This window comes from Pseudochaenichthys georgianus, chromosome 19 (assembly GCF_902827115.2).
Source record: "Pseudochaenichthys georgianus chromosome 19, fPseGeo1.2, whole genome shotgun sequence".
NCBI lineage: Eukaryota > Metazoa > Chordata > Actinopteri > Perciformes > Channichthyidae > Pseudochaenichthys > Pseudochaenichthys georgianus.
Genome location: NC_047521.1, coordinates 117514 through 144529, shown reverse-complemented (window position 1 = coordinate 144529; position 27016 = coordinate 117514). Strand labels below are relative to the sequence as shown.

The window sequence follows — 27016 nt, the reverse complement described above, 5'->3', positions numbered from 1 at the left end:
CAAAAATACAAGTACTTGTTACGCAGAATACATTTATTCACAGTATTATATTATCCTGTTTTTATACATATAATAGCATTTTAGTATTGTATTGTGTCAATGTGGACGAAATATAGATACACTGTAGATTACTATTACAGTACTGCAATATACCATATCATCATGTATGTGTTATTATGTGTACAAAGTAACTAGTAATGGTGAATGTTAAAATCAATGTAGTGGGGTGAAAAGTATTCATCTCAGAATTGTAGAGTAGAATATAAAGTAGCATTACATAGAATTACTCATGTAAAGTACAAATATGTCGAAAAAGTACAATCCTTGAGTAAATGTACTCAGTTACTTTCCATCACTGATTGCAACCAATAATGATGCAGGCCATAGCGAGTTTGTCAGATGGAGCGTAGCTGTTTAATTTAATAACCAAACTCTCTGACTCTGTCCTGGGAGCGACTGTTAGAATGAACAAACTGTTGAATCTGGAGCCCTCTGGCTCTCTGCGTCCCACTTAAACTGCATTTCAGAATCACAACGTGTAGATTAGTGCGCTCCTCATGCTCTGTGCTTCAGTAATCACACACCCTTGAGCCACTTCATGTGTGTGTCTGTCACTACAGTCCTGTGATATATCATTTGCTCTGAGGATGTTACACTGTGTCTTCTTGTTATCTAACCGCTGTCATAGAGTTACCTTGCTATTTATATACAAGTGGCTGGGAAGCTAATGACAATCTAGCAAAGAGTGTGGGCTGCCAGGCTGATTATGTAAATGTTTAGTAGGTGAGGACACAGGGAAATCCATAATAATGCAGACAGGAAACTAAGAACCAAACTGAGCGAACAATGACAACGAATTTACAGAGAATACTAGGGAAGACAGGCCTAAATACACACACGAAAAATCACCAAAACAGCAGGTGAACAAAACCAGGCACAGGCGGGAAAACACAGGAAGTAAAACATGACCAGACACAAGAAGAGAAGGCATTTCAAAATAAAACAGGAAACCCTAAGACACAAAATCAGGACAATTACAAGTTCAAAAAGTTGTCAATGTATATTGTTTGTAATGTGTTGGTTGTGTGTGCAGGATCTTAAGGGTAAAATCCTGGTGAAGGGGAAGAAGGAGCAGGTGGTGGGGGGGTGCTCATCCAGCTCCTCAGACCTCAGCTGCTCAGACGAGGAGGCCAAACCCAGCAGCAAGAAGGAGGAGAAGAAGGTACGTCTCCAACAGACCAGCACCAAGCTGCAGTGCTCTCACCATGTTATACTGATGTGATGAGTGTGTGTGTGTGTGTGTGTGTGGTGTGTGTGTGTGTGTGTGTGTGTGTGTGTGTGTGTGTGTGTGGTGTGTGTGTGTGTGTGTGTGTGTGTGTGTGTGTGTGTGTGTGTGTGTGTGTGTGTGTGTGTGTGTGTGTGTGTGTGTGTTGTGTGTGTGTGTGTGTGTTGGTGTGTGTGTGTGTGTGTGTGTGTGTGTGTGTGTGTGTGTGTGTGTGTGTGTGTGTGTGTGTGTGTCCTCTCAGCCAGCAGTGTGTAAGCTGAGTCCTGAGCTGTCCGACCTGGTGGTGTACACCTGCAGTGTTCCCTTCAGGAGCTTCGAGCAGGCCGCCAGATGCCCAGCCACCGACATGTCCTCCTTCTCTGAGAGTGAAGCGCTGCGGCACGCAAAGGACTCAGGTATCATGTGAATTCTCTTACTGAGTAGAAGGAAAGGGACGTAGTTTTCTTGCTGCCCATTTAAAGGTCCCATGTCATGCTTTTCTGGTTATTACCCGTCCCCTTGTGTGTTATGAAGGTTTTTATGCATGTAAACGGGCTGCAGAGTCAAAAACCCTCAAAGTACACCCTGTAGCGAGTAAAACTCTAACACAGAAAATACCTGTCTATGCTGCCCCCCAACGCCTCGTTGGAGATTTCTCTTTTTCCATTTGTTACTTCCCGGAACCGCATGACGTCATGCGGTTCCCCGAACCAAAATGGACCAATCCGCGGAGCTCCTCAAACACCAGGATCCCTTGGCGTCACTATTAAATGCAGTGGGGGGACCTTTAGCGTACATTTTCAACTAACAGGGAGTCCCATTGACTTGCATAGAGCTTCCTGGTTGGGATGGCGGAGAAGTGCTCTCCGCAGACCCATTCTCACAGCGTTTATAAACCTTTTTCTTACTCAATATCAAGCCACACTTATTGTTTTTACTTCGGCTGTGAGTGTTTGTGTGCTCAGGATGAGTTTCGCGCTGTCTCGCTAATTCGCCGACCCGGAAACCACACCAGTAAGCCAGCTCACTGAGCAGCGAACATCGTTTTTACACACAATTAAACCATGTAAAAAACTCATCGTTTTGGCAACTATTTACTGTACTTAAGTACCATTTAGAGATACTTGTACTTTACTTGAGTATTTTCCTTTTTTGCTACTTTGTACTTTTACCCCATTACTTTTATTTAATAGCTTTAGTTACTTTACAGATTTGGATTAATGATGTGAAATATAATCAACTCTTAAATCAGACTTTAGTTCCACCTGGAGTAAATTAAAGCTATTAGTAAAAGCTACCCTGCCGTATACAAAGCGATACAAAGTCATTAAAACTAGCTGCACCTTTACCAGCTTTGATAACACTTTAATGATCAATAATTAATTATAAAACATATCATATATATTATTCTGAAATGGACCAATCTGCACGATCACTACTTTTACTTTTGGTACTTTAACTATATTTTGATGATAATACTTTTTGTACTTTTACTTGTAACTAGGGATGGTTATCGTTAGGATTTTATCGATACCGTTACCGCTTATCGATACCGGTATTTTTCGATACTCTTATCGATACTTTTCAATAATTTGGTGCTCAAAATTATAGCCATGATTACAAGATGTGAAGATTAAACAACAGTCATTTTATTGTAATTTATTTTTATTTATTATTTAATGTAACTTTTTCAATGTCATACCAAGCAGGTATGGCATTGAAAAAGTGTGTTTGACAGTGTGTCTCTGGAAGGGGGGAAGTTATAAGGGGCAGTTCATAAATCCATGTAAACATGACCATTGGTCAGTTAAAATGAGACGCTGCGTACGCACCTCCTAAACCGGAAGCTCCATTATAACCATTATAATTACAAAGTTACAGAGACATTGGATTAATACGGTGGCCCTGCAAGTCAAAACAACATTTCGCAAAACACTACAGCATTTCACAAAACGCTACAGCATTTCAGAAAACACCACAGCATTTCACAAAACGCTAAAGCATTTCAGAAAACACCACAGCATTTCACAAAACACTTCAACATTTCAGAAAACACTACAGCATTTCAGAAAACGCTTCAACATTTCAGAAAACACAACGTCATTTCAGAAAACACTACATCATTTCAGAAAACGCTACAGCATTTCAGAAAACACTACAGCATTTCAGAAAACGCTTCAACATTTCAGAAAACACAACGTCATTTCAGAAAACACTACAGCATTTCAGAAAACACTACATCATTTCAGAAAACGCTACAGCATTTCAGAAAACGCTTCAACATTTCAGAAAACGCTACAGAATTGCAAAAAACACTACAGCATTTCAGAAAACGCTTCAACATTTCAGAAAACACAACGTCATTTCAGAAAACACTACAGCGTTTCAGAAAAGGGACATAGAGTGTGGCTGTCAATGGTGAAGTAGAAATTCTGGATGTCTTTGGTACGGAATGGGGGGCCGATGATGATGATGTCTGATTTGGCACTGTTCAGTTGGAGATAGTTTGTTTGCATCCATGCTTTTATTTCTGAGAGACAGTTGGTGAGAGTGGAGTGTGTTGTGGGGGTGATGGTTTTTGTTGAGATATAAAGTTGGATGTCATTGGCGTTGCAGTGAAATTGAAGGTTGTGGCGACGAATTATTTTGTCAAGGGGGAGCATGTAGAGGATGAAGAGGAGGGGGCCAAGCACCGAACCCTGGGGGACGCCTTGGGACAGAAGAGCAGTGGAGGAGGTGCAGTTGTTGATGTTGATAAACTGATGTCTGTCGGTGAGGTAGGATTTCAGCCAGGAGAGTGCAGTGTCGGTGATGTTGAGTGATGATTCGAGGAGGGACAGCAGGATGGTGTGGTTGATGGTGTCAAATGCTGCGGTGAGGTCGAGGAGGATGAGGATGTTCAGGTTGCCGGAGTCAGAGGAGAGGAGGAGGTCGTTTGTGATTTTCAGAAGGGCTGTTTCTGTGCTGTGTTTTGATCGGAAACCGGATTGAAAAGCTCAAAGAGGTAATTGGAGCTGAGGTGGGATTTAAGTTGTGAGGCAACGACACGTTCAAGTATTTTTGACAGAAAGGGGAGATTTGAGATGGGCCGGAAGTTGGACATGATGTTAGGTGTGAGTCCAGGTCTTTTGAGAATGGGTGTAACAGAAGCCAGTTTGAGAGAGGGGGGAACTGATCCAGATCTGAGGGAGGAGTTAATGGTGGTGGCGATGAGTTGGGAGATGGCAGGAAGGCTCTCTTTAACACATCTGGAGGGCATTGGCTCAAGTGTGCAGGTGGACTTAATTCCAGTCATGAAGTCGGACAGTTGCATGGGGGTCACAGGGGAGAAGTGGGTCAGGGGCTGTGAGGTGAAGGGGGGGGGAGCCAGGAAGGGAGGTGGGGGTGCTGATGAGGGTGTCAGATTGCTGTAAATGTTGCTGATTTTGGTTTGGAAAAACGAGAGGAAGGAGTTGCACTGTTCTGTGGTGAAGGACGAGGTGGCGTTGTCACAGGGTTTGAGAAGTTTGCTGATGGTGGAGAACAGACGCTTGGGGTTGCTGGAGCCAGACTGAATGAGTTGTGGGTAGTAATTAGACCGGGCTGCTTTGAGTGCGTTGCTGTACTGCTGGAGATAGTCTTTGTAGATTTGAAGATGGACTGTTAGTGTGGTTTTCTTGTGTTGGCGTTCAAGTTGACGTTTCCTTGATTTCATTTGGCGGAGTTCGGGGTATACCAGGGGGCGGAGTGTATGAAAGAGACATTTTTTGTTTTGTGGGGCCAGTTCATTGAGACAGAAGGAGAGGGTGCTGTTATAATAGTTCACAAGTTCAGATGGGTTTTCAGAAAGTGGGGGGGGGGGAGAAAGACATCTTGCAGGTAATGGAGGCAGTGATTGCTGAAGGTGAGATGGATTTGAGATTTCTGTAGGTGATTGTGCGTTTTTGCTTTTGGGCGGGGATGGGGACGTTGATGTCCATGATGATGGCCAGGTGATCAGAGATGTGGAGATTGAGGCTGGACAGATGATGGATGGTGAGACCAGTGGAGCAGACCAAGTCCACGGCTGTGTGTTGGGAAGTCGATGTGTTGAGAGAAGTTGCAGCAGTGAAGGGTTTCCTTAAATTCAGAGGCACATTTGCAGGTCGGGTTGTCAACATGAATGTTAAAATCACCTAAGAGGAGAACAGATGGGGATATGGCAGAAAGCTGAGTGAGAATGTCAGAGAGGTCGGAGAGAAAGGAGGGGTTTGGCTTCGGGGGACGGTAGATGATGGCTGTGACCAGGGAAGTGGGACCAGAGAGTTTGAAGATCAGGTGTTCAAATGAAGAAACATCAGGGACGGGGATTATGGTAGCTTTTATTTCCTTTCTGATAATTGCAGCTATACCACCACCCTGCCCTTGTGGGCGAGGTTTGTCAATGTATGTGAATCCTGCTGGGGTGATTTGATTTAAAGAAAAATAGTCCAGGGGTTTTGCCATGTTTCGGTCAGATACAGAAAGTCCAGGTTATTGTCTTTAATGAATTCATTCAGAATGTGGCTTTTATTGTGGATGGAGCGTGTGTTGAGCAGGGCTGCTCTGAGGTGACGTTGCATTGGGGGGGGGTTGTGTGGAAGGAGATTGGTCAGATTCACGCGTTGTTTGTTGTGATGGCGTAGTGTGCGCGTGTGACAGGACCGAATGGACGGGATGGAGTGTGGAGACGTGGAATGAAATAAAAACTTACGGCCAGAGCCTCTGTGTGGAGGATGGCGTTTGCGGAGTATTTCATTATCTGCAAGGATGTCCATGCAGTCCGGAGGCAGGCGGTTATTAAAGGAGTGGAGATCTGACAGGGAGTAGAGCGGCGGCATGATCCAGTGAAGTGGCGCTAGCACGGAGCTAGCTAATGCTGGGGACCCGGGCAGCAGAGACCAGGAGCCGGATGACCTTGGAAGAAGGAGCGGTGTGAGTCCAGATCAAATGAGAAGGATAATCCACAGCATATCAGGAGAATAATTCCGGTGGTTTCCGGAGGAGAATCGTATGAGGGGCTGACAGCCTGGTGCAGAGGCCGGGGGACCAGCCTACTAGCTTGTTAGCTAGCTTGATAGCCACCGGCTGTAGGCGGCAGGGATAGACGATGTCAGCGGGGAAGCCGGCTGATCGCAGCGGGATGGGAAGACCCACACAAGCCGCGGAGTTAGGTGGAGTTAGGGTGGAGTTGGGGTGGAGACAGAAATGTTAGCTCAGCAGACTTCAGGGAGCCGTGGAGCATCTAGGTAGCAGCCTGCTAGGTCCGATAATGCTAGCTAGCTAGCGGGCTAGGGACCGGTGAGCAGGAAAGAGCCAGCAGGTAGGAGATGACAACACAAAGTTCTGTGTCGATTCGATATTGAGATGCTGCTATTTTTGCTGATGACTGACGTTTCAAAAGTAGAGAGCCAGACAGGAGAGGTTCTGATCTGGACTAAAGTACAATATTTGGGGCGGAGGAGCGGCGAACAAACAACGCCAGCACCCTCGGCGACCCGGGAAAACCTTAGGAAAACTTAAAAAACTTTAGGGAAACACTTCTTGTTTGTGATTGGACAGAGCCAGCCAGAAAAGCACTGGTTGTTTTTGCTGCCAGTCAAGAAATGACGCTTCGTGATTGGTCAGCACCCGACAGCGCAACATGTCCCAAAACATCAGCCGTTAGCTGTTAGCACACAGAGCTCACAGCTCCTCATATCTGTTCAGAAACTGGACAAAAGTTAAACATGTACAAAACACAGACTGTCGTGGCGAATACAGTCGCTGCTTTATTTCTGTCTGTATGACGTTGTTGTGAGTTTGGACGGAGCAGCTACAGGTTCATTTAGCCTGATCGATCCGATATCCATTCAGAAAACACGCATTAAAAAAAGTTTTTCACCTGCCGTCTTGTCTGTACACTTGTCAAAGCATTAATTCATGGTTCTTACTAACCGGTATCAGTATGTTGTTACTTCGGCATCATTTTGAAACGTGTATTATAATTAAATCACGGTAAAATATGTTCATTTTGTTGTAGTTGGTATAGGCATAGTATTTGCATGGATATAAGCCCCGCCCCCTCTCCAGCGCGTCTTGTTTGAATGACAGGAGTAAACACAGCTGACAGCTGCGGTGAAACTCGAGCGATTAGAGCTATGCGAATATTCAGGGCTTATCACCATGTAAATACTATGGTAGACTACAACAAAATGAACATATTTTACCGTTAATTAATTGTAATACACATTTCAAAATGATGCCGAAGTAACAACATACTGATACCGGTTAGTAAAACCATGAATTAATGCTTTGACAGACAAGTGTGCAGACAAGACGGCAGGCGAAAAACCTTTTAAAATGCGTGTTTTTCTGAATGGAGATCGGATCGATCAGGCTAAACCAGCGTTTCTCAAAGTGGGGCGCAGAGATGTGATAGGTGGGTCGCGAATGGACGCGATCAGGGACAGGTGGGGCTTGAAAAGGACCACCTGTTCAAAGTGGGGAATGACAGAAAACGTTTGAGAACCACTGGGCTAAACTAACCTGTAGCTGCTCTGTCCAAACTCACAACAACATGATACAGACACAGATAAAACAGTGACTGTATTCGCCATAACACTGATAGTCTGTGGTTTGTACATGTTTAACTTTTGTCCAGTTTCTGAACAGAAATGAGGAGCTGTGAGCTCTGTGTGCTAACAGCTAACGGTTGATGTTTTGGGACATGTCTGGTGCTGACCAATCACGAGGCGTCATTTCTTGACTGGCAGCAAAAACAACCAATCACAGCAGTGCTTCTCTGGCAGGCTCTGTCCAATCACAAACAAGAAGTGTTCTCCCTAAAGGGATACCCTTTCCGTAAAAGTTGAAATGTTGAAGTGTTTTGTGAAATGCTGTGGTGTTTTCTGAAATGCTGTAGCGTTTTGTGAAATGCTGTAGTGTTTTGTGAAATGTTGTTTTGACTTGCACTTCCGGGCCACCGTAGATTAACCTTCTGCAGCGTTTTAATGCCCTTGAATACAACTTTTGATCACAAAACAGCAAAGGTAAGACATCATTATCATCATGGCTACGTAAAGTGAAGTTGTTTTCTTGCTCTTTCCTGGCTGCTATAGTTCAGTGAGTTTTGGTCGTACAGTGATGAGACTTATACCAATGGAATCTGTGGAATCTCAGCTTTCATGTGATATGTTGTTTGTGCAGACAAAAGAAAAGATCGCTTTTGCCAGTTATGTGCTAAAGTTAGCCCCGTTAGCCCGTTTCGCTAAGTATTGATTTAGACTTGGTGTTGGACTTCTGTTCCGTGTTGGTAAAAATTGTTGATATCGTCTGTTAGCTGAGTTTCTTCCCGTTAAGCGGGTATGCATCATTAATAGGTTGTTAAATGTTAAGATGCTGTTTCTTGCAAGATGTTGCGTCTCCCCCCGGGAGTCTCACAATAATAAGAGTGCTGTTAGGAGAGATGACGAGTGGCATTCACAGTGGCCAATCAGAGGGGTACTCAAACCGGATACGTCACACGGGATGAGGGTTCCCAACCAACCAGAATTGTTTAAATTAAGGAAGTAGCGTAATTCATATACCGATAGCAGCACCGTTTGTCCAGCGGCTTAACCGATACCGTCCAATCGGCTACCGGTACTGACTAAGTACCGGTTCTCGATACCCATCCCTACTTGTAACAGAGTACTAAATGTGCCTTTCTTTAGTTTATAATTGGACTAATTGGTGCTCTCTTGTCCTCCAGGGATGTACTTTGTGCGTCACAACAGCCACCAGCTCAGCAGGATTTACCCATCAGGCCAGCGCCTCCAGTCCTCCAACTACAACCCTCAGGAGATGTGGAACGCAGGCTGTCAAATTGGTGAGAGCTGATTTAATGTCCCAGGAGAAACAGAGTCAATAAGTCACACAATCTTAGTTCCTACTTTCCTCTCAAATGATTCAAAGCTTTATCATCCTATGCACAGTAGCTACAGTGTACTTCTTGATATTGAAATCTAAAGTCCTCGGCTCCTACAACAATGCCATACAAATATATAAACAGGGTTGGGAGGGTTCATTTAAAAATGTAATCCGTTAAAATAACTAGTGACTTGTCAGAAAAAAGTATCAAAATATATATGTTGATAAGATAAGACATGAGGTGTTTTACTTACGTGTATGTAACAATGTAACCTTATAAAAGAAGAAAACCAAGATATTTCATATTAAAAATGTTGTAACTGTTTAAGAGTTATACATTAATCCAAAGCATAAGCCGCGTTCACACTGCGGTACTTTTCCCACAAAGGTTAATGTGAACTTAGTTCATGATCGCGTTCACACCAAAAAGAGCCGGTACTAAAAGTAGTTCATGCGAACCTTTTTACCCCCTCGAAAGTCCCTGCTAGAGAGCAGGGACTTTCGAGCGGCTCTTTTTTGAGAAAAGAGCTATATTCCTGATTGGCTGGGCGAATTGCAAACCATGCCCCGTAAAACTCCCAAAAAGTTTTGTGAAGCCGCCATTTTATTATCCTCGCATTAGCATTATTAGCATTAGCATTAGCCCAGCGCAGAAACGCAGAGAGACTAACTTATGGCAACACAAAATAAAACATGGGAGCGGTGGAGATGAGGAGGTGTCGGCGTTCTGGCGATTTACTCGGAAGGCTTCAGTAGAAGCTAGTCCCCAACTCCGGGGACTTCCGGCCGGGGACTTTGGGCGGCAGTATACGCCGTGAAGTGGTTTTCGGCCTGCCAGTAAACCCAAAGCAGAAGAAGAAGAAGTGACGTCAGCGGCTTCATTTGCCTAATCCACCCCCAGGGACTTTTTCTGGTGTGAACGCGATCTGTACTTAGTTCATGCGAACTAAAGAGTTCGCATGAACTAAGTTCGCATGAACCTTTGTGGGAAAAGTACCGCAGTGTGAACGCGGCTATAGACATATTTTTGTTTAATAAATCAAGGTATTTAAAAAGAGGAATTAAAGTATCCTGAATATAAACCATAAAGAAAAACTATAATATATCGATCTATATTTAAAACATTGGATACAAACTTTTTTTTGTATTCTGATGATGTAATCCATTACTCCCAAAACCTGTATATATAAATATAAGACAATAAAGTAAAACAGTGAAAGAGACTGTTGCAGATGACCTCAGTCTGATGGTGTGCCGCTAACACATCTGTGTGTGTTCTCCAGTTGCTTTGAATTTTCAGACCCCAGGTGAGCAGATGGACCTGAATCGGGGCCGCTTCCTGCAGAACAGTCAGTGTGGGTACATGTTGAAGCCCCCCTTCATGTGCCAGCCGGACACCAAATTCAACCCGGAGAACGTTGGGGGGGGTCCAGGCCACAGACCTGTGCTGCTCACTTTCCGGGTAGGGCTGCCAAACTGTCATTGGGTTCTGGACAGATAATGATTCTGCCTAGCATAAAACCACAATTATTTTTATAAAATGTCCACAAGGCATAACAAAGGTTTTACGCTACAACTTAAAGAAGTGGATAAAAAATGACAATGTAAAGCAAAGTATAAGCATTTACAAATGAGACAATAGTTTGCACTGATATAAAACACACGATAGAAAACAATGCAATGATACAACTACTGTAATCCCCCGGCATTCATTGCCAGTAAGCCTCATACACACAAGTATTCACCGTTAATGTGATTAAATGCAATGAACTGTATACACATGATTTTTAACATGAGCCATGGAGGGAATAAGAGTGTAGTTGCATTAGTGTTTGAACTGTTGCCAGATAAGCTTTTCTTGCTCTCAGAATAATGATTCTCTAATGAAATGATGCTCTGTTTTTTATTGTTTTTCAGGTCATCTCGGCTCAACAGCTGCCTAAACCAGACTGGGACAAACCCACCTCCATCGTGGACCCTCATGTGTGGGTGGAGGTTCATGGTGTTCCCATCGACATCAACAAGAAGAAAACGCCTCATGTGGACAACAATGGTAAATGCCTACTCTATTGACCCAAGAACTTTTGACCAATTAAAGGCAGTAGCAACCTTTTTGGTAGAATAGATCATACATGTAATGCAATGCTTATGGTAATTATAGATCTTGAAAACTACAACATTGATAGTTGTTTTATGTAACAAAAACACTTTTATTTAAAGCGGACCTAACATGCTATATTTGAATAATACACTGAACAAAAATATAAATGCAACACTTTTGTTTTTGCTCCCATTTTTCATGAGATGAACTCAAAGATCTAAAATATTTTCTATTTACACAAAATAACCATTTCTCTCAAATATTGTTCACAAATCTGAAAAGATCTGTGATAGTGAGCACTTCTCCTTTGCCGAGATAATCCATCCCACCTCACAGGTGTGGCATATCAAGATGCTGATTAGACAGCATGATTATTGCACAGGTGTGCCTTAGGCTGGCCACAATAAAAGGCCACTCTAAAATGTTCAGTTTTATCACACAGCACAATGCCACAGATGTCGCAAGTTTTGAGGGAGCGTGCAATTGGCATGCTGACAGCAGGAATGTCCACCAGAGCTGTTGCCGTGAATTGAATGTTCATTTCTCGACCATAAGCCGTCTCCAAAGGCGTTTCAGAGAATTTGGCAGTACATCCAACCGGCCTCACAACCGCAGACCACGTGTAACCACACCAGCCCAGGACCTCCACATCCAGCATGTTCACCTCCAAGATCGTCTGAGACCAGCCACTCGGACAGCTGCTGCAACAATCGCTTTGCATAACCAAAGACTTTCTGCACAAACTGTCAGAAACCGTCTCAGGGAAGCTCATCTGCATGCTCGTCGTCCTCATCGGGGTCTCCACCTGACTCCGGTTCGTCGTCGTAACCGAATTGAGTGGGCAAATGCTCACATTCAATGGCGTCTGGCGCGTTGGAGAGGTGTTCTCTTCACGGATGAATCCCGGTTTTCACTGTTCAGGGCAGATGGCAGACAGCGTGTGTGGCGTCGTGTGGGTGAGCGGTTTTCTGATGTCAATGTTGTGAATCGAGTGGCCCATGGTGGTGGTGGGGTTATGGTATGGGCAGGCGTATGTTATGGACGACGAACACAGGTGCATTTTATTGATGGCATTGTGAATGCACAGAGATACCGTGACGAGATCCTGAGGCCCATTGTTGTGCCATTCATCCACGACCATCACCTCATGTTGCAGCATGATAATGCACGGCCCCATGTTGCAAGGATCTGTACACAATTCCTGGAGGCTGAAAACATCCCAGTTCTTGCATGGCCAGCATACTCACCGGACATGTCACCCATTGAGCATGTTTGGGATGCTCTGGATCGGCGTATACGACAGCGTGTTCCAGTTCCTGCCAATATCCAGCAACTTGGCACATCCATTGAAGAGGAGTGGACCAACATTCCACAGGCCACAATCAACAACCTGATCAACTCTATGCGAAGGCAATAATCATGCCGTCTAATCAGCAAAATGTAGCGACAGCAGGAAACAAACTAAGTCGCTGAGAGGCTGAGGCCGGGCCTGTTTGCTGTTGTATGACATGCTAAAAAAAGTACTCGCTGAGATCTGAGAATCCGTTTCGTAGTATGGTAGTTTAATTAAACAACTCGGTGATCAGACATATACATTGTTATAATCCAAGCAATTGTAGTCTTGCGGTCAACAAAAAAGTACAACGGCCCCGTGTCACCCTCTCTTCCACACACACTCACACCTCACACGGGTGAACAGGATTATACCCATATGACCCAAGCCAACCAATCAACAGCGATCATGGCTCCTACACACCAGCCTCTAATTATTAGGATAGTATACATAATAATTACTAACAATTCAAATGGGAGACATGTGAAAATTATAACTTAGTAATCAAGTCCATGCAGTTGCAGTTCATGTATGTGTAGTTTCCTTCTTCTTTTCTGTGTACGAGTCACAAGTCAGTCAGGCCAAAAGGTACCACCACCTTGGCTCAGTTAAAGACAATCCTTAGTGTCATTTAAGTCTGTCAGTCGGAAAGAGTCAATACTGTGGAAAAGATGTCACTGATGTTGGATGTTCTTCCGTCTCTTCCTGCCGTTTCTGCATCTTCTCCACGATATTCTCGCTTTGATCGCCCCACTCCTTCAACGAGGAGCTCAGCATGTCCTCGTTGTCTTTGATTTTGAGTCCTTCGGCCTTGTAGAGCACGTTGGTCCACTTCATCCTGTTCTCCATTTCTTTGTTTGCAGCGGGGGCTTTCTGAGCAGCCGTTGAAGGAGAGGGCTTTTGTTGGGATTTGAGATGAGGCTTCTTCTCATCTTTAAAACTTTTCTTTTTACACTTCCTCTTCGCCTCTTGCTGAAAAAACACTCTCTTTGCAAACTTCTTAAACTTGAGATCCTCTCTTGACATTCCAGCTTGTTCCTCCAATCTGCATTCAGGGAAGTCTGCGCTGAACTGCTGTTGCCAAGGTCCATCCAAATTCACAATTGAGATTCTGTTCACAGATACTTCTGGTTTGTCAAAGTCCATTGCATTCCCACTCACTCCTTCTAGTGGTCCATTCACTGTCCAGCCCAGGATTGTCCTGCTTGCATAGGGTCCATCATCCACACTGCATATGACTTCCAATGGTTCCAAGGCCTTAGCCACATTGGTTCCTATCAACAGTCCAATCCCTGCATTTATTTCAGGCAAATTAACATTTTTCAGATGAGGCCATCTCTGTAGGTCCGCTTGTCTAGGAATGTTCCCACTGCTGGCAGGCATGCACTCTTGGGTGTAGCTTTGTGGCCGTACTCATCACTCTGCTCACCCCCTCCCCATCCTCATCCCTCTCCTCCCTGCTCTCCTCCCCCTTCTGCTCCAGTTCCTATTCCCTCAACTCACCTTTCTAACCCCTACCCTGCCCCTGATCCTAAACCTAAGGTCTCGCTTCCCTCACCTAATCCTAATCTCGCCCCAGGCCCTAAACCCAACCTCACCCCAAGCCCTAAACCCAACCTCACTCTCCCTCCTGCCTCATCTCCCTCTGACCCTCACCCTCACCTCCCCCTTCCTCCTCCCCCCATTTCCTCACTCCCCACCTGGCCCAAATACAAACCACCCACTAACCCCCCTTCTAAACTGACTCCTCACCCCTCTTCCTTCCCTACGTCTCTTTCTACTTCCTCAGGCCTCTGTGCGTCGGGGGGGGGGGGAGGGCTGTGGCGGGGGGCCTGGGGGTGCTTCCTCGGCCCCTGCCTCAGCGCACTCTTGGAGGCCGGGTGCGGGTTGAGGTCCATCCGCTCCCTCGGACCGTGCTCGACCGTCTGGGGGCCGATGGGACTGGGTTCTTGACCTGGCCCTCCGTCTCTCCTTCCTCCCCTCCCTCCGTGCCACCCTCCCCACAGAGAGTAGATACCCCGTTAATACAGACACCTACCTCCCCCTCCCATCTCATTTCCATCTCTTCACCTCCCTCTCCACCCTCCATACAGATACACAGTAATGTCGCTCACCCCTGCAGTAACACTATCTCCTCTTTTTCACCTCCAGTTCTGCACAACAACCAGCAGAGGGAGCCAGAGCTGTTTGCTGTGGAGCCCCTGGAAAGCATACTGAGCCCTGAGGTGGATGTAAACATAACATCAGTGATGATCAAAGGCCCACTGAGAGTCAGTTTGACTTCAAGCCTAACATCTGAGACATCCACCTCCCACTCCACAGGGGTCTCTGCAGCGGCACCTGGCTCCCCCACACGCCCGGAACCGTACACACATCCCAGAACCTTTAAGAAACTGCAGGTATGGTCGTTGGAGTTGCTGAAGAGGACCCTTATTGTCGGGGACTCCAATCTCTCCCGCATCCCCCCCTTTACAGACCCCCACCTTCAGATAGATAGCTTTCCGGGTGCTAAATTCCATCACATAACTTCGATTCTCAGTAAACTTCCCCCATGTCACAACACCTCACAAGTTATAATATCAGTAGGACTCAATAATGGACTCTCAGACACTGCACTCTCATCTTCTATTAAATAACTGCACGCCATGTGGAAACACCATTTACATCCCCATCATAAACTTTTCCAACAGTCTGACCATCCACCAGCAGACTGCACTCACCACACTCAACGCCACCATAGCTTCCAAATACAACTTCATACCGGAAATAAACCCACTACTCTTCCATGTCACTTCACGTGACAACATCCACTGGACCCTGCAGACGGCCGAGATGTTACTCAGGTACTGGAAGCAGCATTTAAACTACTGAACGGGGTTCATAATTGCATTACAACTCCCCACCGCTCAAATATAACCAACCTCTCTGCCGTTTTCTCCCCCACGGCCGCACAGCTGGAGCTACTGGAAAAAGGTTTATCATTCATTCCAACACCCAAACTCCCCACCCGACCGGAGATCAGGGCGGACCTCCACGCCTTCCACAGGCGGATTAAGATCATGGACCACTTCCTGGGGAGCCAGGGGCGGGAGCCTGTTCTGTTCACCGGACCGTCCACCTGGGAACCACACACGGCAACATCAACACCTGAAATAACACAACTAATTAATAATAATATACTAGCACTCACACATTGGCGCCCCCTTCCACACAGCACACACAACATTAGCCAGGAACAATTACAAATTATTAAAACATTAGGTAACAGCCAACACATAGTCATCAAACCTGCAGATAAGGGGGGCCAAATAGTCATACAAGATAGGGACAACTATATATTGGAAGCACATAGGCAGTTATTTAACTGCCTATGTGCTTCCAACACTAGACAACACATACTACAGATCACTGACGCACCCACTTCAATTGGAAACACAAACACTAGTTAGGGACATTACAGCAACACTTTACACCGACAAAATCATAAACAAAACACAATACCTGGATGGTCCGGAGGAGCCCAGGCCCCGCCTCTTCTACCTGCTCCCCAAGGTCCCCTCTGTGGTTCCGGTCGGCCGCCCCATCATCAGCGACTGCGGTTCAGAATCCTACAACATAACAGAATACATCGATCATTTTATTAATCCCCTATCAAAACTCCACCCCAGTTATCTCAGAGACACTTATGATTTTGTTAACAAAATAAAAAACCTCACAGTACCCAGCCACACTCTCATTTTCTCCATAGACATAGTCTCACTGTATACCAACATTGAAACCCCACTTGGCCTCACCGCAATTCAGCACTCCTTCAATAAAAACCCAGACCCGACAGCCAAATCATTCAGTTGCTCCACCTCACACTCACCCACAATTACTTCATGTTCAACAATAACCACTACCTCCAGCTGTGTGGTTGTGCGATGGGCCGGAAATATGCGCCAGCCTACGCGGATATCTACCTGTCCCATTGGGAGGAAACGGTCTTCACTAAACTCCCCCTCAAACCCCTTCTGTACTTCCGGTACTTGGATGACATCTTTGGCCTATGGCATCACACAGAACAGGACTTCCTCACCTTCTCAGACATCCTCAACACACATCACCCTAAAATAAAACTCAAACATCAGTTAAATACACACACTGTGGAGTTCCTCGACACTGGGGTCTTTTTCCGCAGCTCCAGCGACCACAGCAAGACACTTGCCACCAGGGTTTTCTTTAAAGACACAGATCGCCACGCACTCCTCCATAAAACCAGCTATCACCCTGGGCACACGTACAGAGGTCTGATTAAGTCTCAGCTGATCCGCTTCCACAGGATATGCACCCTCGCGGAGGATGTGGAGGAGGCTACCAGAATCCTCTTTAGTGCGCTGAGACCCAGGGGCTATTCGAGGCGCTTCCTTAGAAGCATTAAGGCGGAGGTCAGCCGCACCTTCATAGAGAAATACAGAGACATCTCCGCCCGGCCGTCCGGCCCTGCCCTGGTCCCCCTCATCACAACCTACTCAGGGAGCCTGACCAGCCTTTCAGGCAAACTAAAGGCCCATTTTAACCTGTGTGATCTCTTCTCCCCCCATGGTCTCTCCCCTGCAGATGGGTGATTTTAATTCTCTTCTCTGCGGGTGTGTCAGCCTGTTGTAATCCGCCCTCCACGTATTTTAGCACTTATATTTATTTATTAATTATTTATAGATCCTCCTCATCCGGACTTTTTTTATTGGTGTGCTACATTTTTATCGCATGTTTTTAGCACTATCTTATTTATCTCATAAATATTTATGTTTTTAATATTACTTCTTACATGTTTTATAATTTTAAATGTATATATGTGTATGTTTTTATCTGATAATGATCAAAGCCACATGAGGAGGGACGTTTTTATTTGTTTATTTATATTTATTTTAAATTATTTTATTACCTGGAGGCCAGAAAACCACCTGCAGAGAGGAACTCTTCACCTACCTGCTACCCTTTTAAATAAACAGAGCCAAAAAACACCTACCCTTTGGAATCTTTTAGACTTACCCGACCTTGATTTGAGTGGTTTTTGTTTTTCAGTGACATCCAGTTCATTTTATACGATTTTACTAACCCGGTGTGCCTTTATTTTATTATTATTAGTTCATTTTAACACTCCCTTTACTTTTTTAATTAATATTACTGGGGAGATTGTTTTAATTATTTGTATTTTTATCATTGCACTTGTGTTATAACTGCACTTACACTTCTATGCATGGCTTATACTAATAGAACTTGAATCACTTTTAAATTGACCATTTTAGATCCTCCTCTCATTTAGGGTATTTTATAGATTCCATTGGGACAAGCTCCGCACACACACACGTAAATACATCGGCACACACACGCATACACACTCAAACACATACACACACACACACCACCCTCCAGATCCTGGGACGGGGAGATCTGCTTTTTAACATACTCTGCCGCCGTTCCGTGGTCCAGCTCCGTTCTGCACTTTTTAACCATTCTTTTGAAACGGTCTTGTCCTTACGGAGCTTTTATGATGCTTTTAAAAGGGTTTTTATAAGGTTTATCTTTACGGAGGTTTTTAATGTTTTTTTAAACACCTATCTACCGAGAGCCAGTGCACCACGCAGGGCTCCTCCTCCTCTCCTCTTCCCCAACCCAATCCTACCCCTCACACCAGATACTGACTGGTTTTCAGACCCCCCCAATAAAGCAAAAATGCACGTTTCAGAGTGGCCTTTTTTTTGTGGCCAGCCTAAGGCACACCTGTGCAATAATCATGCCGTCTAATCAGCATCTTGATATGCCACACCTGTGAGGTGGGATGGATTATCTCGGCAAAGGAGAAGTGCTCACTATCACAGATTTGTGAACAATATTTGAGAGAAATGGTTATTTTGTGTATTCTAAAAAATGTTTTAGATCTTTGAGTTCATCTCATGAAAAATGGGAGCAAAAACAAAAGTGTTGCGTTTATATTTTTGTTCAGTGTACATAGTAAAAATAAATACATGATATGCAGAAAGCATGAGCAGCAAACAAGCATTTACCACATGGCAGTACAATGTTGCAGCTATGATATATAAAGTGCAAGAGAAGATAAAAGAGCTACATAAAGTGCAAGGAGATAACCCTGTATAAAAGTGCATTTAGCGGTGATTACACGTCTGTTTGTTGCTCAACCATTCTTTAAGTTGTCCTTTATAACTATTGAGAGTGGGACAATCCCGTATCTCAGTTGGGAGGCTATTCCACAATGAGCTGCCTTTAATGGAGAGAAACATTTTGTCCAAATGTTGTCCGTCTACGGTGGACTTCACAGTCTCCTCTGGTTTCTGACCTAGTCCAGTGTGTTTTTTGTGGATGAATGGCCAGTCGATGTAAACATTTTTTTAAAAAAACACATACTTTTAAAAGACTTAAAAAAGTAAGTGGTCCTTCTGTGGTCGGGTCGCGAGGTAGCAGTTCCATCAGAGAGCCCCAAACGTTCCTGTCCCTGGCCACATCAACCAGCTCTGACTGGGGGATTCCAAGGCGCTCCCAGGCCAGCAAAGAAATATAATCCCTCCACTTGGTCCTAGGTTGCTGGACGTGTCTGGAAAACCTCCCTATGGAGGCGCCCAGGTAGCATCCTTACTAGGTGCCCGAACCACCTCAACTGGCTCCTTTCAACGCAAAGGAGCAGCGGTTCTACTCCGAGTACCTCCCGGATGACTGAACTTCTCACGCTATCCCTATGGGAGATGCCAACCACCCTGCGGAAGAATCCCATTATCTCGGCAAAGGAGAAGTGCTCACTATCACAGATTTTTTCAGATTTGTGAACAATATTTGAGAGAAATGGTTATTTTGTGTATATAGACAACGTTTTAGATCTTTGAGTTCATCTCATGAAAAATGGGAGCAAAAACAAAAGTGTTGCATTTATATTTTTGTTCAGTGTAAATTGTAGGGCCATACCTATATAAAACATGTTTGTGAATTTTTTTCTTCAAAATACCGAACAGATCATGTATTTTAGCCATGCCTCATTTCGCTCTATTTGCTGTATTCCAGCCCTGTTTTTGCAAGGGCTGATTCTGTGGCAAATGAGCTGTGGTATCACGCCCCCCCTGCAAAGGAGGGGGGCGTGATAAGATCCGTTGCAGCCCCGTTTTTTTAGAGATTTGGGTATGGAGGAAAAGAGAGAGGGTTGTGTTTTCTGACACTTGGTGAGTTCCCTGACACACCGGGGACACATATTCATGTATAAAAGACGTACAAAAGTGCATTTTGCATGATAGGTCCCCTTTAATTGATAGTGTAAAATAACATCCAGTTTGGAATGGAAATGGATTATTTAAATGATCGATTTCCCTCTTTATCGTCACACATGATATACAGCACTGCACACACTGTGCTATTTACCCTCTGCATTTAGCTCATCCTAGTATCAGGAGCAGAGGGCAGCTTTTATACACAGCACCTTGTGTGTAGTATGGTACATTTTTTGAACATTTCTGGAGATGTCAATAAAGGGGAACTCTAACTTGGTGTACACTGAACGAACTGAAACGCTGACTTTAATTAAATGTACTATGTCAACACATTTCGTATAACTGTATCTTGAAGTTTTTTTGTTGTGGATAGGTCTGTCAGTAAGTGTTCCGGCTTGTTTCAGGTTTTAACCCCCGCTGGGACTGCACCTTCAACTTCACCGTCCACGCTCCTGACCTGGCTCTGGTCCGCTTCCTGGTGGAGGACCATGACTACACCTCCAGCAACGACTTCCTGGGACAATACACCCTGCCTTTCTCCAGTCTGCGTACAGGTGTGTGTGGAGGAGGGGAGTTTGATGGTACCAGTGCAGTATGAGTAATCACCTGCTCTCCTGACCAGTGGTGGGATGTAACATATCCGAATGAGTGTTTTCTCATTCGGCCACTTTATACGCTTTACTCTACTACATTTTGTTGGCAAATGTTTTACTTTTTACTCCACTACATTTATTTTACAGATTAAAGTGGACCTATCATGCTATATTTGAAAAATATATTGTAGGGCCATACCTATATAAAACATAAAAAATACATTACATTACATTGCATTTAGCTGACGCTTTTATCCAAAGCCACTTACAATAAGTGCGTTCGACCAACAAAATACAAACTTGAAGAAAACAGAATCATATAAGTACATCAGGCTTCATAGAGCAAAAACATTTCAAGTGCTACTCAACTGGCTTTCGATAAGCCAGCCCTTTATTAGTATATAAGTGCTTTGTTAATAGTTCTATCGCTCGAAGTGGAGTCGAAAGAGATGAGTTTTCATACCAAAATACCAAACAGATCACCCATTGTAGCCATCCCTCATACTGCTCAAACACCTCTTTTGCAGCCCTGTTAGAGAAACGCAGATTTTGGGTCCTTAGCTTGAAAAAAAAAAAGAAGAGGAGGAGGAGGCGGAGCTAATGCCTGATCAGAATTCTACCGGAGATAAAGTTACATTCGGTTGTGATAAAACGCCATCCTGTTTAAACCACGTCAAGGATTATTTCTGAAACAGTGTGGAGCTCAAATGCTTTTTCTCTTGCAGGTTTATCACAAGGTGAGTTCTTTTTTTATTTCCTGCTTTTTAAACACATGTGCTCTTCAGTACAGGCTAGCTCTGTTAGCTTGCTAATGTAAACACAGACGTCCAAAACACGTCAGGCATTATTTCTGATAGCAACTTTCTGTGGGTCCGCCGCCGCTATGACGTCACAACGGATGGAATCTGTATCCGCTCGTTGTACACCCGTTTTTAAAAGATTTGGGTACGGAGGAAAAGAGAGAGGGTTTTATTTTCTGATGCTGTGAGTTCCCCGACGCACCGGGGACACATATTTATGTATAAAAGACATCGCAATGTGCATTTTGCATGATAGGTCCCCTTTAAGTTACTAATTAGCACATTTAGACTATAAAAACAAAATAGAAATCAACTGATACATTATTATATTTTATTATAGGTTAAGCTAACCAGAAGTATAAAAAATAAGGGCAACATTCAGAATCTGAATCAGAATGGGTTTTATTACCATGTATGTTTACACATACGAGGAATTTGCTTTGGTATAAATGGTGCATACAGAGACCGAAAGAAGAAGAAGAAGAAGAAGAAGAAGAAGAAGAAGAAGAAGAAGAAGAAGAAGAAGAAGAAGAAAAAAATGTGTAACAAATGAAAGATTAAGACAATATTTACACAAAGTATAATTATGTGGGAAACTTGCGTACATTGAAATATCATAAAATTGACAATACTATACTGAACAAAAATATAAACGCAACACTTTTGTTTTTGCTCCCATTTTTCATGAGATGAACTCAAAGATCTAAAACATTTTCTATATACACAAAATAACCATTTCTCTCAAATATTGTTCACAAATCTGAAAAAATGTGTGATAGTGAGCACTTCTCCTTTGCCGAGATAATCCATCCCACCTCACAGGTGTGGCATATCAAGATGCTGATTAGACAGCATGATTATTGCACAGGTATGCCTTAGGCTGGCCACAATAAAAGGCCACTCTGAAACGTGCAGTTTTGCTTTATTGGGGGGGTCTGGGGGGGTCCGAAAACCAGTCAGTATCTGGTGTGAGGGGTAGGATTAGGGGTAGGGGTAGGGTTAGGGTTAGGGTAATGTTGTGAATCGAGTGGCCTGTGTTCGTCGTCCATAACATACGCCTGCCCATACCATAACCCCACCACCACCATGGGCCACTCAATTCACAACATTAACATTAACATTAACATTAACATTCCCTAACCCTACCCTTCACACCAGATACTGACTGGTTTTCGGACCCCCCCAGACCCCCTCAATAAAGCAAAACTGCACGTTTCAGAGTGGCCTTTTATTGTGGCCAGCCTAAGGCACACCTGTGCAATAATCATGCTGTCTAATCAGCATCTTGATATGCCACACCTGTAAGGTGGGATGGATTATCTCAGCAAAAGAGAAGTGCTCACTATCACACATTTTTTCAGATTTGTGAACAATATTTGAGAGAAATGGTTATTTTGTGTATATAGAAAATGTTTTAGATCTTTGAGTTCATCTCATGAAAAATGGGAGCAAAAACAAAAGTGTTGCGTTTATATTTTTGTTCAGTGTATATACTACTGTAAAGTGGAGAGCTGTGCTGATCTACAAAGAGGTAGCGTGGAGAAATATTAAAAAGAACAAGAGAACCAGATATTGTTGAAGTTATGAACAAATGAATGCATCGATAATTATAATAAAATCATTAAAACAAATATCTGATGTTTATATGTGCCTTTCTGCATGACGAGTACTTTTGCTGTTGGTACTTAAAGACTTTTACTTATAGCTTTTCCACTTTTTTATTGCTAAGTAAATAAGCACTCCTTCCCTCCCTGCTCCTGACCTCCTCTCTTTTCTCTCTACAGGGTATCGTCACGTCAGGCTGCGCAAAGTGGACGGTTCCAGCCTCTCGCCCTCCTCCCTCTTCGTCCATCTGAAGGTGACCCCCTGTGAGAGCAGCCCCTCCAAAGCATCAGCCAAGGCTTCAGCCAAGAGACCCTAAACTGGTCTCTGCCATGGATGAAGCAGGAAGCCTGGACACATCTGCCAGGACCCAGACCAAAGAAACGCTGAGGTCCTGACTCTTTTACACTCATGAAAAAAGAGAATTGTGTCTCTTCAAACCCCTTTTCAATGACAACCAGACAGCAGGAGTCTAATCTGCTGCCTCCTGACCAAAGTTTGGTGCTAGATGTTGTCCGTACATACGACTCCGAGCTAACCTCAAACTTGTTAAGTCTCCTGCTTTCTGAAGGAACAACTTCTTTTGAACTTATTGTATCTTATTTAAGTATTTTTTAAATCAAAATAGTCTAGAAATGCCTGCTGTTAGTGACTCAAGAATGACTGAATTATGAAGTAATTTTTTACAAACAGTCCTTGGCTGTGACATGTAGCATGTGTTATATATTCAATGCACCTGTGGAACCCAGGTTATAATCTGCTGTCTACAGGCACTACAGTAACCTGTTCACTGTAAATCTGTATACATTCATCAAGAAGACCCTATCCTAATACAGCTGATACTGGGTTCCAATGTGAAAACGTACCCTATACTGTATGGCAAAATATTTACTGAATCAGGGTTATTTGTTTGAAGATGTTACTGTAGATCTCCATGATGAAGAACAGTTCCTGTAGTAATCCCATCCCAGTACTTTTATAATGTTGTGTTAAAGGGAATACATATTTTTAAGGGATAACGTTTTTGTGATATGTTTGATTCACAGTGACTGTATTTTAGCTCCACAATCTACATCATGTTTTTATCAGTGAATGACCAAACTATATTATTAAGTAGAATATAGAGTTGTTATATTATAGAATCTGCTCGGTTATGCAATAGCGAAATGATGATGTGCACTAGATAAATCTGCTGCCTTATGTTAGCACGTTAGATGATATATATATATATATATATATATGTAGATGCTTCATTGGGGCAAGAGTTGTATTTGTTTACTCTGTGTTTAGCACCGTGCAGGGGCGGGGGATTTCACTGTGACATGAGACTTTATTAATGTAAGAGTTTGAACAGATGTTAGATGTCAACTCATCGACTGTGGAGACAGAGTTGTATACAGTGCTGTATACAACTTAAGGAGGGGTGTTTTGTAGGATTTTGTTTTAGAACATTCATATTTTGTTTACACATGAAAACAAACAACTATGAACATTTTATATTAAGATAATCTCACAGATCATTTAATGAATTGATTGACTTTTTATCAGGACAGGGAGCTAGCCTAATTAAGACATTCTCCAAGCATGTGTGAAATGCTTGCTCTACATGGGGGAAATAATCAAAATATCTTTGTCATCATGAGAAGAATACAAAAAAATAGTTTTGTCAGATGAATCATACCTGCTGAGACATGACATTGTCTTGTGGAAATGGGCTCAAATGTGACGTTTTAGAGCCATTGCCAATTGCCAACACATTTTAAATAACATTTCTCCCTGTGTCCAACCATATTGCAATTACTCACTTGAATCAGGAGCTAACTTTTCCTAAATAAATGTGTTGTTAAGACCATTTTTAACTGTAGCAAAGAAAACACAAACTGTAACTGTACAATTCAAAGTATTGACTTTGTTGTTATTTTATTTATTGGATTTTGAAGTATTATTACTTGCTTTTGTCATGTACCAGCTGTAAATGAACCTGATGTTATTTATCGATACAGGTAATATATTCACAATGATAGAATAGAAATGTAATTCTGGAAATGTTTGAACAAAATGAAGAACCTCACAATGCCACACAGTGTTAGAGTAACTGTGGACCAGCTCTCCACCAAACTGACTTTTTTTACAGGGTAAAAATAAAAGAAGTACAAGTTATATTGCTCCTGCTTGTATTTTTCAGTCAAGTGTATACATGTGTGTGGGATTGGGTAAATGTTGTGTAGAAGGGAAGGAAGTCAATTTACCCATGTTCCATTTATATTAGTATTTTACTCTCAGATCTTTGGGACGTTTTTGATATTTCTTTTGAAAAATTCAGATGTGCATAACAGCATTGCTTACAGGTATTACACAATAAACTCATAAGATCAATACAAATGATAGAAATAAACTAATCAGAAAAAGGCATTTAAATACAAAAATAAAGTAAACAGAAAATAAGATGAAATATATATACCTACGTTTTTTATTTTCAATTATACTAAACACTTTTGTTGCACAGTTATTTTTGCATTAACTCCAGGGCTTTCATAAATTAAATAAACTCATTATAAAAACGTAGTTTTCAGATTTAGAAAACGTAGATTTGTGTATATAACATTTACATAGAATAATAATCTAGTTTAAGAAACTATAATCTTTGCGTTGCAACAGCCTCGACCAGGGGGGCCACACTCACACTCCATTTGATACATGTTGATAAAATGACAGTAAATTCAAAATGTATTGTCATATATAATTTCTACTTCTACTACACTACATCTCAGAGAAAAATATTTCATTTTTTACTGCACTACATTTGTCTGATAGCTAATTACTTTTTCAGATTATACTTTTTAATCTCTCCAGAGAAAATATTTTAGAGAAATGTATCATTTTAATGGAGGTAAAAGTGCTTTTTCTCAGATCTTCTGCAATGGTTTTTGTTTGTCCTTTGTGCATGATTTGATACATTATTTGTTCATGTATTAAAGCATGGGAACATGTAGATCACTTAGATGAAATACAAAACCGAATAAGTAATTTAACTGTTTGGATATGGAATGACTGTAAATGCTACTGAGTAACCATGATCATTTTCTGTTCTGTTCCACATGTGCTGCTGTCTCTACTGCCACTAACTCTGTTTAGACTAAACATGTGATATAATGAAATAAGATCATGTTAACTTCACAGTGACTCTGCGACCTCCATCCTATTCATTTAAACTCCTTCTCTTTAAACTGCTGTAACTGCGGTGGTTGTAAAGTTACTTGGGGGGCTGGGATGGGGCCAATAATTGAATGAGAGGAGAACATTTAATGTGGGAAAAAGGAGAAAAAGACAATCTTCAAGATTCTAAAATGTTTAGTTTAGTATAGCGCATACACAAATATAAATGACATAATTGTTCATTTAGTAACAGAGTTTGTGTCTACATTACTGGAAAAAACCAACATCTACAGCAGGGGTACTCAAATACAAATCTTAAAGGTCCAACAAATGTTTTTCAATGTTTCCTTCAGCCCTGTTTTTACTGATAAACCACTCATGATTTCAACAGGTTTTCACATGAACAATTATACAGAAGACAGCACATTATATATCGACATACATGAAGCTTCTGTATCTTCCGCATGTTGCAACTGACAAATGACATGAACAACTGAAGACACAGTATAGCCATAACATACTTTAAATAACTTTTATTTATAATAATGTATATGTAATATTGTGAGTGAAGTGTGTGCAGTGATGAGTGCAGTGATGAGTGTAAAACATGTAGTGTGGATCAGTATGGCTGTAAATAACAAAAAAAAGGGATTATTCAGTCTTCCTCCTGCTCTGTTTAAAAAAATGCCTTATAAATGGCAAATCTCAGCTTTGTCTTCTTCGACATCGACATCCTTCGCAATGAAGGCAAGAGGACCCGGAGAAATAACTCGTCCTCGTCCTCCTCCACCACCACTGGACGAGGTTGAACAGGAGCGATGGCTGACCTGTCTCACCTGTTTTCCACCCCCACTCGTTAGCTCACTCCCTTTCTCTTCTGCACCCATTAGCTTCTGCCAGTATTTAAACCCGCACCTTACACACACTCTTTTCCAGATTGTACTTTGCCTCATGCTTGTCTTTCCCGCGTTTGATACTAGATTGCCTACCCGGTTCCGACCCTGCCTGTCCTCGATCTGCCTGCTCT

The 27016-nt window shown here is 42.8% G+C and overlaps 1 protein-coding gene across 1 annotated transcript in view; it reads left to right on the top strand.

The window, feature by feature from the left end:
- LOC117464329 (1-phosphatidylinositol 4,5-bisphosphate phosphodiesterase delta-3-A-like) overlaps positions 1-24973 on the top strand; it is a 65339-nt gene extending 40366 nt beyond the window's left edge. The window contains exons 10-16 of the mRNA XM_034106697.2: positions 1094-1222; positions 1527-1680; positions 8994-9110; positions 10435-10613; positions 11069-11204; positions 20243-20392; positions 23016-24973. Of these exons, the coding sequence (XP_033962588.1) occupies positions 1094-1222; positions 1527-1680; positions 8994-9110; positions 10435-10613; positions 11069-11204; positions 20243-20392; positions 23016-23152 (1002 nt within the window). The 3' untranslated portion in view covers positions 23153-24973. The remainder of the gene's footprint in view (positions 1-1093; positions 1223-1526; positions 1681-8993; positions 9111-10434; positions 10614-11068; positions 11205-20242; positions 20393-23015) is intronic.
- Positions 24974-27016: the final 2043 nt, after the last annotated feature.